General features: G+C 43.8%; 1 protein-coding gene across 1 annotated transcript in view; it reads right to left on the minus strand.

Annotated features, from left to right (window-relative positions):
- rnf17 (ring finger protein 17) overlaps positions 1-14,155 on the minus strand; it is a 209,787-nt gene that overhangs the window by 130,953 nt on the left and 64,679 nt on the right. The window contains exon 10 of the mRNA XM_068033701.1: positions 89-157. Within this exon, the coding sequence (XP_067889802.1) occupies positions 89-157 (69 nt within the window). The remainder of the gene's footprint in view (positions 1-88; positions 158-14,155) is intronic.

Below are 14,155 nucleotides of genomic sequence, written 5' to 3' on the forward strand. Positions count from 1 at the left end.
TATTGCTACCATTCTTCCCTGAAGTAGACATTCTACAATTTATAATTGTATGCTAGAATGTGTACTTTTTTTAAAAAAAAGATCTTACCTGAAATAGGTCATTAAATCTGTCCCGTTCATACAACATTTTGTAAAAGCCATCAATTGCATCTCCTTCCTGAGTAAGAATAAGAAAAATTAAATTGTTTTGGTACGTCGTCATTCTTCAAATGAAATTAGCAACGCAACTTTAAGATGCCATCCAGCTGGAAAATTGAGCACAATTTTGTTTCAATTCTGGGGACAACTGACATAAAACACCCCCAAGTCAAGATACTGAAACTTAACAAGAAGTTTACACCCCCCACGTTTCTGAATTGAGTGAGGCATAATGTGGAGCTCTTCTTCCATCGCCTTCGCTTCTGTGCCCATTTCTTTGGCCAGGAGTCTTCCCCCGGTTCAGTGGACCCTTTTACCAGTCTCCAGTATTCTTCCTCCACTTGAACCCCACCCTCTGGCCTCTTACCCTCTCAATCTTTTCACAGAGGACTGCCGGCGTGACATCGGTCGTCTCAATTTCTCTGCTCCCCCCACTCACTCTGATCTATCTCCCTCTGAATGCAGCACTCCGTTTTCTCAGTCCAATCCTAACATTGTCATCAAATCTGTTGACAAGGATGGTGCAGTCATATAAAAGCAAAATACTGCGGATGCTGGAAATCTGAAACAAAAACAAGAAATGCTGGATTCACTCAGCAGGTCTGGCAGCATCTGTGGAAAGAGAAGCAGAGTTACTTAACTCTGCTTCTCTTTCCACAGATGCTGCCAGACCTGCTGAGTGAATCCAGCATTTCTTGTTTTGGTGCAGTCATAGTCTGGCATACCAACCTCTACCTGGCAGAAGCTGAACTCCAACTCTGAGACTTCCCCTTCCCTCCCCCAGACCATGACCCTACCACCAAACATCAAGCCATTGTTTCAGGACTCTGTGATCCCATCTCCTCTAGAGATCTTCCCCCACCCCCCCCCACCGCCTCTAACCTCACAGTCCCCCAACCCTGTACAGCCTACTTCTACTTCCTTCCTAAAAATCAACAAACACGACTGTCCCGGTAGACCCATTGTTTCTCTTTGTTCCTGCTCCACTAAACTGATTTCTTCCTAGCTCGACTACTTCTCTGCCCCATGTCCAGTTTCATACCGACATCCAAGACTCTTCCAACACTCCATCACTTCAACTGTCTCCTTTTCACCACAGATGTCCAATCCCGCCGCAGTCACCCACCAGGATAGCCTGAGAGTTCTCCGCTTTCTCCTTGAACGGAGGCTCAACCAGCCCCCATCCACCACCACCCTCCTCCACCTGGCTGAACTGGCTCTCACATTGATCACCTTCTCCTTCAGCTCCACTCAGCTCCTCCAAATAAAGTACTGTTGCTATGGGTATCCACATGGGCCCTAACCATATCTGCCTTTTTGTGGGATATGAGGCACATTCCTTGTTCCTGTCCTATTCAGGCACATCCCTCACCTCTTTTTCTGGTACACTGGTAGCTATGTTGGTGCCATTCCCTGCCCTCATCCTGAACCGGAAAATTTCAAGGACTTTGCTTCCAACTTGCACCCGCACACCTCCAACATAGTCCAATCTTTGACTCTTCCATTCCTTGACTTCTCTGTCTCCATTTCAGGGGATAGATCATCAATATTGACTATAAGCCTACAGACTCCCACAGCTACCGTGACTACACTTTCTCTCACCCCACTTCCTTTAAGGACTCTATTCCATTCTCCCAGTTTTTTTTGTCTCTGTTGATCTGTTCAGACAATGCAACCTTCTATACCAACACTTCCGATATGTCTTCCTTTATCCTCAACCAAGAATTTCCTCCCTCCCCCCCAGTGGTTGACTGGGCCCCTGACCCTGTCTGTTCTACTTTATGCACTTCTGCTCTCACCCCATCCTCTCCCTCCCAGGACCACGATAGGGTTCCCCTTGTCCTCACCTTCCACCCCTCCAGCCTCCGCATTCAATGGAACATCCTCTGCAATTGCTGCCACCTCCAGCATGATACCAAATACATTTTCCCCTCTCCTCCTCTTTCAGCATTCTGAAGGGACTGCTCCCTCCGCAACACCCTGGTCCACTCCTCAGTCACTTACACACCGCCCCCCCCTTTTCCTACATCACCTTCCCATGCAAGGGCAGGAGATGCAACTCCTGCCCTTTTACCTCCCCTCATCTCACCGCCCAAGGCTCCAAACACTCCAATTGAGACAGCAATTTACTTGTACTTTCAATTTACATTGGGGAGACTAAACGCAGACTGGATGACCACTTTGTAAATACCTCCATTGAGTCCACAAGCATGACCCGAGCTTCCTGTCACCTGTCATTTCAATTTTCTACCTTGTTCCCACACTAACCTCTGTCCTTGGCCTGCTAGTATTCCAATGAAGCTCAACATAAGCTTGAGGAACAGTACCTCATCTTTCCAGAGGGCACTTTCATAGCCTTCTGGATTCAACATAGAGTTCAACAATTTTTGATCATAACCTCTGCCCCCATTTTTTCCATGTTATTTTTTATTGGTTCTTTTTTCTCATTTCTTTCTTAATCCCTATACTTTGCGCTCGAATGGCTGCTATCCTGCCATTCATACCTCATCCAGACATCTTTTGTTTCTTTACTTGTCCCATTCCAACTCCCTTTGGCTTTGCACCATGAAACCTTTTGTCACTTAATTGGTCTTGCCCTCCACCCCATTACAGACCTTCCCTTTTGTTGTTCATTCCACCCTCGCCCATTTCCACTTGTACAAAACCTATTTCATCAGAACTGAGAAAAGTTGGAAATATAAGATCACAGACCTAAAACATTAACTCGGGGCTGAATTTTACCCTCGGCGGAGAGGAGGTGTCCATCGACTAAAAGGTCAGTGGTGAACCCACCTCCACCTTGCCTAGGGATCCAGCCTGCATTTTATGGTCTCCAGGCCTTTAATTGGTCTGAGGTCCCGCCTAATGGAGCTGCCAGCCAAATCAGCGGGCCAGCAGCTCTATGGGAGTGGTGGCCACTGCTGGGACTGCAACCCAGTCATCAGAAGGAACATGAAGGATGGCCCAGGAGCAAACGCAAGTTTTTGGGGCCTCGCCAGAGGTGAACAGTCAAGACTCGGCGAAGCAAGGGCGGTCAATTGAGGTTGGGGGGGGGGGGGTGCAAATCAGGGTCAGCCCTCCGTCGGGCACAGGGTGCCTGATCATGTGGGGACCCCCTACCCACCCCCAGACCGTCAGAAAGCTACTTGTTTTTGCTAGGCGGCTTTTCTCAGGCCTGGGCAGCCAACTGGCCAAGGCTAAAATTCCCCATGGCAGCGGGTGGAGGCCCTTAAGTGGCTGTTAACTGGCCACTTAAGGGCCTTGATTGGCTTGGGGCGGGCAGGCCCTTTTTTTTTGCTGCTGCTGCCCTACGCAAAGTGACGGCGGAGGCAGGAGTAGGTCGGGAAGGACCCCCCAGCCTCCCACTCCATATTACACCTCCCAACCCCGCCACCTGCCTGCTCTTTTTGGGCAGTGGGGTCCCTAAAATTCAGCCCACGGTTTCTCTCTCCACAGATACTGCCTGACCTGCTGAGTGTCTCCAGCATTTTCTGTTTTTATTTTGTATTACAAGAATGTATGAGTTTGCTGGTGCTGAATCAGGATTCAACATGGTCGATGAACAATACATTATTCTTTGGAGGGATCAATAAAAGGTGGTACCAGAGGTTGACACAGTGTCCTCAAGAAAAAAATTTCTACAAGTGCCCTCCACAAAAGTACAACACCTGGTGATCTTAACAATCAGGCCAATCTCCCACTAAGCCATTTATACCAATACCGGAAATGACACTGCATCATGGGGAATTACAAACCACCAGTTTCTGCTTTCAATTAAGGGGACAGTAAACAGGAGAAAACCAGAAAAAAAAATCTTTACATTACATACTACACAGCTTCTTCACAATTGCAGTGCCACAGCTGGTATAACAGACTGAGGTAACTGCAGTTTGTTGGATACAGTGAATCACCTCCAAATGTGACCTTATCTGCACCTGGCATTATTATTCAAACACAACAGGGATTCTAGATGTCAGGCAAGAATAGAAATATTGGCTAATCAGTTTTCCTTCCCAAACATCTTAGGTATCAGTTTGGCTCAGCTATTACTATTCTGGCCTCCAAGTAAGGTTGTGAGCTCAAAGCTCAGTCCATGATTTAAGCACTTAAATATCAGTGCAATACTCAGGCAGTGCTGCACTGTTGAAGGATCGGTGTTTCAAAAGAGACATTAAACTGACATCAGCGTTTGCCTGTTCAAGTGAATATAAAAGATCCCATGGCACTAGTCAAACAACACGGGAGTTCTGGCTAGTATTTATATATTATAGTGACTTCAAAAGTAATCCACTGATTGCGAAAGGTTTGAGCATGCTAAGAATGTGAAAACTACAAGTTTCCTTCTTCCTCTTCACTGAAAACCATAATAGAATTCACCTTCCCTCCACATTAGGTAGTGCAAATCAGATTTGAGAAATTAATGCGTGGCTCAAAGAATGATGTGGTAGAAGTGGGTTCCGGTTTGGTGAGCACTGGCACCAGTACTGGGGAAAGTGGTGGATGCACCATTGGGACGGTCTACACCTGAACCGTGCTGGGGCCAGTTTTCTAGCAAGCTGCATAACTACGGAAGTAGAGAGAGTTTTAAACTGAATAGTGGGGCAAGGGATCAAATTTTAGAAGATATGGTAAATCAAGGAGTAGAGACAAGGCAAGAGAGAAAGATATGAATATGGGAAATGATAAACAGATTGACAGGAAGGGACAGAGCATACAAATCTAAGCGTAAATCAACAGATAAGGCTAGAGGATACAAAAATAATAAAAGGACAAAACTAAAGGATCTGTATCTGAATGCACATAGCATTCAAAACAAAACAGATGAAATGACAGCACAAATAGAAATAAATCAGTACGATCTGATATTACAGAGACATGGCTGCAGGACGACATAGATTGGGACCTGAATATTGAAGAGTACATGGCATTTAGGAAGGACAGGAAGCTAGGGAAAGGTGGAGGGATAGCTCTGTTAATTAATGATGGGATTAGCGCAATAGAGAGGAATGACCCAAGTTCAGGAGACCAGGATGTAGAAGCAGTTTGGGTAGAGACGAGAATTCATAAAGGCAAGATGTCACTTGTGGAAGTGGTGTGCAGGTGACCTAACATTAACCACACTGTAGGACGGGTATAAAGGAAGAAATAATGGCAGCTTGCCAGAAAGGTACAGCGATAATTATGGGGAATTTTAACCTACATATAGACTGAAAAAAATCAGATGGGCAAAGGTAGCCTAGATGAGGAGTACATAGAATGTTTTCGGGATAATTTCTTGGAACAATATGCTCTGGAACCAACCAGAGAGCAGGCTATACTAGACCTGGTATTGTGCAATGAGATAGGATTAATTCATGACCTCAGAGTTAAGGTGCCCCTAGGTAGCAGCTATCATACTATGATTGAATTTTACATTGGAGGGAGAGAAGAGTGGGTCCAAGACTAGTATTTTAAACTTAAATAAGGGCAATTATGAGGGCGTTAAAGCACAGCTAGCTAAAGTGAACTGGCAAATCAGGTTAAGGGATAGGTCAACAGAGACACAGTGGCAGACATTTAAGGGGATATTTCAGAATACATAGAATGGATACATTTCAACGAGAAAGAAAAATTCCAAGGGTGGGACCCGCCATCCGTGGTTAACAAACGGTTAAAGATAGTATCAAACTTCAAGAAAAAGCCTATAATTGTGCAAAGATGGGAGGCAGGTCAGAAGATTGGACAGAATATAAAAAACAACAAATAATGACTAAAAGATTGATAAGGAAGGTAAAATTAGAGTAGGAGAGAAAGCTAGCTACAAATATAAAAAGACAGTAAGAGTTAATATAGATATTTTAAAAAGAAAAAAAGAGTTAATAAAGTGAGCGTTGGTCCCATAGAAAGTGACTCTGGGGAATTAATAATGGATAATAAAGGAGACGGCAGATGAATTGAACAGATATTTTGCAGCGGTCTTCACTATTGAGGATACAAGTAACATCCAAGTATTAGCTATAAGTCAGGAAATGGAAGGGAGGAACTCAAGAAACTTACAATCACCAGGGAAGTGGTACTGAACAAATTGTTGGAACTGCGGGCTGACAAGTCCCAGGTCTTGATGGGCTTCATCTTAAGGTGTTAAAAGAAGTGGCTAGTGAGATAGTTGATATGTTAGCTTTAATTTTTCCAAAATTCCCTAGATTTGGGGAAGGTTCCGTTAGATTGGAAAATAGCGAATGTAACTCCTTTATTCAAAAGAGGAGGGAGACGGAAAGCAGGAAATTACAGGTCAGTTAGCTTGACATCCGACTTAAGGAAAATGTTAGAAGCTATTATTAAAGACGTTCTAACAGGGCATTTAGAAAAATTCAAGGTAATCAGACAGAATCAACATGGTTTTGTGAAAGGGAAATCACGTTTAACCAATTTATTGGAGTTCTTTGAGGGAGTTACATGTGTTATGGATAAAGGAGAACCAGTGGATATACTGTACTTAGATTTTCAGAAGGCATTTGATAAGATGCCATATCAAAGGTTATTGCAGAAAATAAAAGCTCATGGTCTAGGGAGTAACATATGGGCATGGATAGAAGATTGGTTAGCTAACAGGAAACAGAGAAGGCATAAATGGGTCATTTTCTGGTTGGTAAGCTGCAACGAGTGGTGTGCCACAGGGATTTGTGCTGGGGCCTCAACTTTTTACAATTTATATAAATAATTTAGATAAAGGGACCGAAGGTATGGCTGCTAAATTTGCTGATGACACAAAGATAGGTAGGAAAGTAAATTGTGAAGAGGATATAAGGGGGCTACAAAGGGATAAAGATAGGTTAAGTTAGTGGACAAAGACCTGGCAAATGGAGTATAATGTGGGAAAGTGGGAAAATGTCCATTTTGGCAGGAAGAATAAAAAAGCAGCATATTATCTAAATGGTGAGAGATTGCAGAGCTCTGAGATGCAGAGGGATCTGGGTATCCTAGTGCATGAATCGCAAAAGGTTAGTATGCAGGTACAGCACATAATTAGGAAAGCTAATAGAATGTTATCGCTTATCTTGAGGGGAATTGAATACAAAAGTAGGGAGGTTATGCTTCAGCTATACAGGGCATTGATGAGACCACATCTGGAGTACTGTGTACAGTACTGGTCTCCTTATTTAAGGAAGGATGTAGATGCATTGTCGGCAGTACAGAGAAGGTTTACTAGACTAATACCTGGAATGGGTGGGCTGTCTTATGAGGAAAGATTGGACAGGCTAGGCTTGTATCCGTTGGAATTTAGAAGAGTAAAAGGTGACTTGATTGCAACATATAAGATCCTGAGGGGTCTTGACAGGGTGGATGTGGAAAGGATGTTTCCCCTTGTAGGAGAATCTGAACTAGGGGTCACTGTTTAAAAATAAGGGGTCGCCCATTTAAGACAGGGATAAGGAGAAATATTTTCTCTGAGGGTCATGAGTCTTTGGAATTCTCTTCCTCAAAAGGCAGTGGAAGCAGAGTCTTTGAATACTTTTAAGGCAGAGGTAGATAGATTTTTGATAAGCAAGGGGGTGGAAGGTTATGCTGGGTAGATGGAAATGTCAGTCATACAGCACAGAAACAGGCCCTTCGGCCTATCGTGTCCGTGTCGGCCATCAAGCACCTAACTATTCTAATCCTATTTTCCAGCACTTGGCCCGTAGCCTTGTATGCTATGGCATTGCAAGTGCTCATCTAAATACTTCTTAAATGTTCTGCCTCTACCAGTTCTTCAGGCAGTGCGTTCCAGATTCCAACCACCCTCTGGGTGAAATTATTTTTCCTCAAATCCCCTCATAACCTCCCACCCCTTACCTTAAATTTATGCTCCCTGGTTACTGACCCTCTAAGGGAAAAAGTTTCTTCCTATCAATGCTCCTCATAATTTTGTATGCCTCAATCACGTCCCCCCTCAGCCATCTCTGCTCTAAGGAAAACAACCCTAGCCTATCAGTCTCTCTTCATAGCTCAAATGCTCCAGCCCAGGCAACATCCTGGTGAATCTCCTCTGCACCCTCTCCAGTGTGGAGTAATCAGTTCAGCCATGAACTTATTGAATTGCGGAGCAGGCTCAAAGGGCCGAGTGGTCTACTCCTGCTCCTAATTCGTATGTTCGTATGTTGGTTAGAGGGTCCTTATGCAACCACTTCTGTAATAGTTCAGTTTCTGCACTGGAGTCATCTTGTGTGTAAGCAACTCAAAAGAAAATAAAAATGATCTTAAACCATTTGTTTTTGGGGAACACTAAATTCTGTTTCTCTGGACCCAAGTGGTAAGGATCCTGTTCTATAGGAACAGATTCCCCTACATCCACATCACGCGTGCCTGAGGTTTTACATCCTGACTTATCCCTACAGGCTCTTAAATGCTGAATAGTCATGTTCGGTCTTCTCATAGGTCGTATCTACATACGAAAGCACAGTGTCCAATCTCCCTAGCAATTCAATATTAGGAGATTCAATTTGAGAATTGTCTAGGCCTCCTTCTGCCTCATCCTCACAATTCCTTTCATCCTTCACTGTCCCTACTACCTGACATACCTGTGCTTGCTTATCTTCCTACTGGTGATAACAGTGTTTTAACATAAGGCATTGGAGATGGTGCAAAAAAATTTACAAGAATGTTCAGGGGTTGAGAGACTTCAGTTATGTGGATAGATTGGTGAATCTCGGGCTATTCACTTTAGAGAAGGGAAGGTTGAGAGGAGATTTGATAGAGGTGTTCAAAATCATGAGTGGTCTGGACAGAGGAGATATGGAGAAACTGTTGCTATTGGTGGAAGGGTTGAGAACCAGAGGACACCGATTTAAGATAATTGGCAAGAGAACTAGAGTCAACACAAGGAAAAACATTTTTACGAAGCAAGTGGTTAGAATCTGCCTGACAGTGTAGTGGAGGCAGATTCCACCGTGGCTTTCCAAAGGGAATTGGATAATTATCTAAACAGAAAAAATGTGCGGGGTGACGGAAAAAGACAGGGGAATGAGACTAGCTGAGTAGCTCTTAGAGAGCTGGCACGGGCACAACGGACCAAGTGGCCTCTTTCTATGGTGCAACCATTCTATGATTCCTCTTTCTACGGTGCAACCATTCTATGATTCCATATCAATATGACAGACGATTCTTTTTACGGCAATCTGGGGTGTCAAATAATCTACTTCACCAATTCTCTTGACCATTTTATATGGACCACTGAACCAAGCTTTCAACGTTCACCCTGTAAAGGCAGTAATACTAATACCTCATCTCCGGGTAGAAATGTTCAGGTCTTAGCATGCTTGCCTGCCCATTTCTTCATAATTATTTGGGAAGCTTTAAGGTGTTCCAGAGCCACTTTGAAGGCTCTCGTGAGCCGTTCCCAGAACATGGAAACATAATCTAGCACAGAAGATTCATCCCTCGGTTCCAAAAATCTTTCTTTAATTAGTTTTAGAGGACCTCTTATCTCACATCCATAAACTCATTCAAAAGGACTGAAACTGGCAGACTCATTTGGCGAATCCCTAGTGGCAAACAAGAGAAATTCTAGCCCTTTATCCCAATCATGGGGATATTTATGATAATATGCCCTGATGGTACCTTTCTAAAGCTCCTGGTGTCAGTGGGTGGTATGCTGAAGACTTTAGCTGTGTTATACCTAAGTTATGGCACCACGGGTGGCTCTGCTGCACAGGAGGGGAAGAGGAGTGGCAGGGCTATAGTGATAGGGGATTCAATCGTAAGGGGAACAGACAGGCGCTTCTGCAGCTGCAAAAGAGACTCCAGAATGGTGTGTTGCCTTCCTGGTGCTAGGGTCAAGGACGTCTTGAGCGGCTGCATGCCATTTTGAGGGGGGGGGGGGAAGACGAGCAGCCAGTTGTCGTGGTACATATCGGTACCAACATATGTTAAAAAAAAAATGGGGATGAGGTTCTCCAAGCTGAATATAGGGAGTTAGGACGAAAATTAAAAGGTAGGACCTCAAAAGGTAGTAATCTCAGGATTACTACCAGTGCCACGTGCTAGTGAGAGCAGAAATAGCAGGATATATCAGATGAATACGTGGCCGGAGAAATGGTGTAGGGGGGGGAGGGATTCAGATTCCTGGGACATTGGGACCGGAACAAGCTGGACGGGTTGCATCTGGCAGGACTGGGACCAATCTCCTCGGGGCGGGGGGGTTGCTAGTGCTCTCGGGGAAGGTTTAAACTAGAATGACAGGGGGGATGGGAATCTGAGCAGGGAGACAGAGGAGAGGGAAACAAGGATATAAATGAAAGACAAAGATAAGAAGCAAAAGTGGAAGGAAGGGAAAACAAGGGTGACAAACAAATGGGGCCGTAGTGCAAAATAAAGCTAAGATGACTAACAATGTTAAAAAGACAAGTCTAGAGGCACTGTGTCTTAATGTGCAGAGCATTCACAATAAGTTAGATGAATTAGCAGCACAAATCGATATAAATGGTTATGATATAGTTGTGATTACGGAGATATGACTGCAAGGTGACCAAGGATGGGAACTGAACATCCAAGAGTATTCAATATTTAGGAAGGACAGGCAAAAAGGGAAAGGAGGAGGGGTAGCTTTGTTAGTAAAGGAAGAAATCAATGCAATAGTGAGGAAGGATATTGGCTCAGAAAATCATGATGTGGAATCTGTATGGGTGGAGCTAAGAAACACGAAGGGGCAGAAAATGTTGGTGGCGGTTGTCTATAGGCCCCCAAACAGTAGTGGAGATATAAGGGATGGCATTAAACAGGGAATTAGACACACATGCAATCAGGGTACAACTGCAATCATGGGTGACTTTAATCTACATATAGATTGGTCAAACCAAATTAGCAATAATACCGTGGAAGAAGATTTCCTGGAGTGCGTACGTTTTTAACAGGCTATCCTAGACTGGGTATTGTGCAATGAGAAAGGATTAATTAACAATCTTGTTGTGCAGGGTCCCTTGGGGAGGAGCGACCACAACATGATAGAATTCTTCATTAAGATGGTGAGTGAAGTAGTTCAATCCGAAACTAGGGTCCTGAATCTAAACAAAAGGAAACTACGAAGGTACAAGGCGTGAGTTGGCTATGGTAGATTGAGGAACTTTACTAAAAGGGTTGACGGTGGATAGGCAATGGATAATATTTAAAGAACCTATGCATGAATTACCAACAATTATTCATTACTATCTGGCGCAAAAATAAAACCAGAAAGGTGGCTCAACCATGGCTTACAAAAGACATTAGGGATAGCATTAGATCCAAAGAGGAAGCATATAAAATTGCCAGAAAAAGCAGCAAGTCTGAGAATTGGGAGCAGTTTAGAATTCAGCAAAGGAGGACAAAGAGGTTGATTCAGCAGGGGAAACTGAGTACGAGAGTAAACTTGCAGGGAACATAAAAGCTGATGGTAAAAGCTTCTTTAAATATGTGAAGAGAAAAAGATTAGTGAGAACAAATGTAGGTCCCTTACAGTCAGAAATGGGGGAAATTATAATGGGGAACAAAGAAATGGCAGAACAATTAAACACCAACTTTGGCTCTGTCTTCACAAAGGAAGACACAAATAACTTCCCAGAAATGTTAGGGAACCAAAGGTCTAACGAGGGGGAAAGAACTGAAGGAAATCAGTATTAGTATTAAAAAAAAAAGTGCTAGGGAAATTAGTGGGGTTAAAGGTTGACAAATCCCCAGGGCCTGATAATCTACATCCCAGAGTACTAAAGGGAGTGGCCCTGGAAATAGTGGACACATTAATGGTCATCTTCCAAAATTCTATAAACTCTGGAGCAGTTCCTACAGATTGGAGGGTGGCAAATGTAACCCCACTATTTAAAAAAGGGAGAGAATAAACTGGGAATTACAGACCAGCTAGCCTTACATCAGTAGTGGGGGAAATGCTAGCGTCTATCATAAAGGATGTTATAGCAGAACACCTGGAAAGCATAAACAGAATTGGGCAAAGTCAGCATGGGTTTATGAAAGGGATATCATGCTTAACAAATCTACTGGAGTTTTTTTTGAGGATGTACTAGTAGAATAGATAAGTGAGAACCAGTGGATGTGGTGTATATGGATTTTCAGAAGGCTTTTGTTAAGGTCCCACATAAGAGGTTAATGTGCAAAATTAAAGCACATGGGATTGGGCATGGATTGAGAATTGGTTGACAGACAGGAAGCAGAGAGCAGGAATAAACAGGTCTTTTTCCGGGTGGCAGGCAGCGATTAGTGGTCTACCACAGGGATCAGTGCATGGGCCCCAGCTATTCACAATATACATTAATGACTTGGGTGAGAGAACTAAATGTAACATTTCCAAGTTTGCAGATGACACAAAGCTGGGGTGGTGGGCGGGGGAATGTGAGCTGTGAGGAGGATGCAAAGAGGCTCCAATGTGATTTGGACAAGTTGAGCGAGTGGGCAAATGCATGGCAGATGCAGTAGAACATGGATAAATGTGAGGTTATCCACTTTGGTTGTAAAAACAGTAAGGAGATTATCTGAATGGTGATAGATTGGGTAAGGGGGAGGTGCAACAAGACCTGGGTGTCCTTGTACACCAGTTGCTGAAGACAATCATGCAGGTGCAGTAAGCAATGAGGAAGGTCAATGATACGTTGGCCTTCATTGCAAGAGGATTTGAGTACAGGAGCAAGGATGTCTTACTGCAGTTATACAGGGCATTGGGGAGACCACATCTGGAGTATTGCATGCAGTTTTGGTCTCGTTATCGAGGAAGGATGTTCTTGCCATGGAGGGCATGCAAAGAAGATTTACTAGGCTGATTGCTGGGATGGCAGGATTGACGGAGGAGGAGAGATTGGGTCGACTAGGCCTATATTCACGAGAGTTTAGAAGAATGAGAGGGGATCTCATAGAAACCTATAAAATTCTAACAGGATTAGACAGGCTAGATGCAGGGAGGATGTTCCCGATGGCTGGGGAGTGCAGAACCAGGGGTCACAGTTTCAGGATACAGGGTATGCCATTTAGAACCATGGAGGAGAAATTTCTTCACTCAGAGAATGGTGAACCTGTGGAATTCTCTACTGCAGAAGGCAGTGGAGGCCAAGTCATTAAATATATTCAAGAAGGTGACAGATATATTTCTTAATGCCAAAGGGATCAAGGGATATGGGGAGAAAGCAGGAACAGGGTACTGAACTAGACGATCAGCCATGATCTTTTTTGAATGGCGAAGCAGGCCTGAAGGGCTGAAAGGCCTACTCCTGCTCCTATGTTCTATGTTGCGATGTTACCCATAACTTCCTGAAAAGGTTTAGACATAAAATTGGAACCCTAATCCGACTGAATCTCAAATCGGCAATGCATATCTAGTGAAGAAGTGAGCTAACTTCTCTGCAACTACCTTAGCAGGAATTATTCTCAAGGGAATGGCCTCCGGGAACCGAGTAGCTATATCCATGATAGCGAGTATATATTGGAGACCTGCTTTTGTTTTCGGTAAGGGTCCTACACAGTCTACCAACGCCCACTAAATGGTTCCGCAAAAAACTGGTATTGCAATTGGACGTTTTTCCCACAAACTGGTATGTTTTACAAAACTGCACCACGTCCTTGGAAGGACCTGGCCTTCTGGAACTCCTTTTGATTCATTTTCTGTTAGAGCCATTTTACTTCACTCCGGATCAGCTTGCTGAGCCTTGATCAGAGAAGACTTATTAAATATTTCATTTGGATGATCCAAATCCCCAAAGCAAGTCTCAGATATTCGGCGACCTGACAATGCCAATTTTACCTCCAACAATGGAACTTGTTTAGCCATTGCTCAGGTTACTACACATAAAAGGAAAAATTCCTCAAACCTTTTACTGTAACTGTTCTGTCTCTTTAACTTCACTTGGTTTTTCCATGACAACTGGAGAAGCTACTACTTTCGCTCCAGCCACATCATTCCTCAGGAGTAAGTCAACTGTCTACTGGCAAACTATGGACAACTCCTACAGTTACCATTCCAGACATTAGGTCACACTATAGGTGCACCCGATATAAAGATACAGGTATATACCCCCTGCCAATA

Source organism: Heterodontus francisci, chromosome 6 (genome assembly GCF_036365525.1).
Source record: "Heterodontus francisci isolate sHetFra1 chromosome 6, sHetFra1.hap1, whole genome shotgun sequence".
In the NCBI taxonomy this organism is placed as follows: domain Eukaryota; kingdom Metazoa; phylum Chordata; class Chondrichthyes; order Heterodontiformes; family Heterodontidae; genus Heterodontus; species Heterodontus francisci.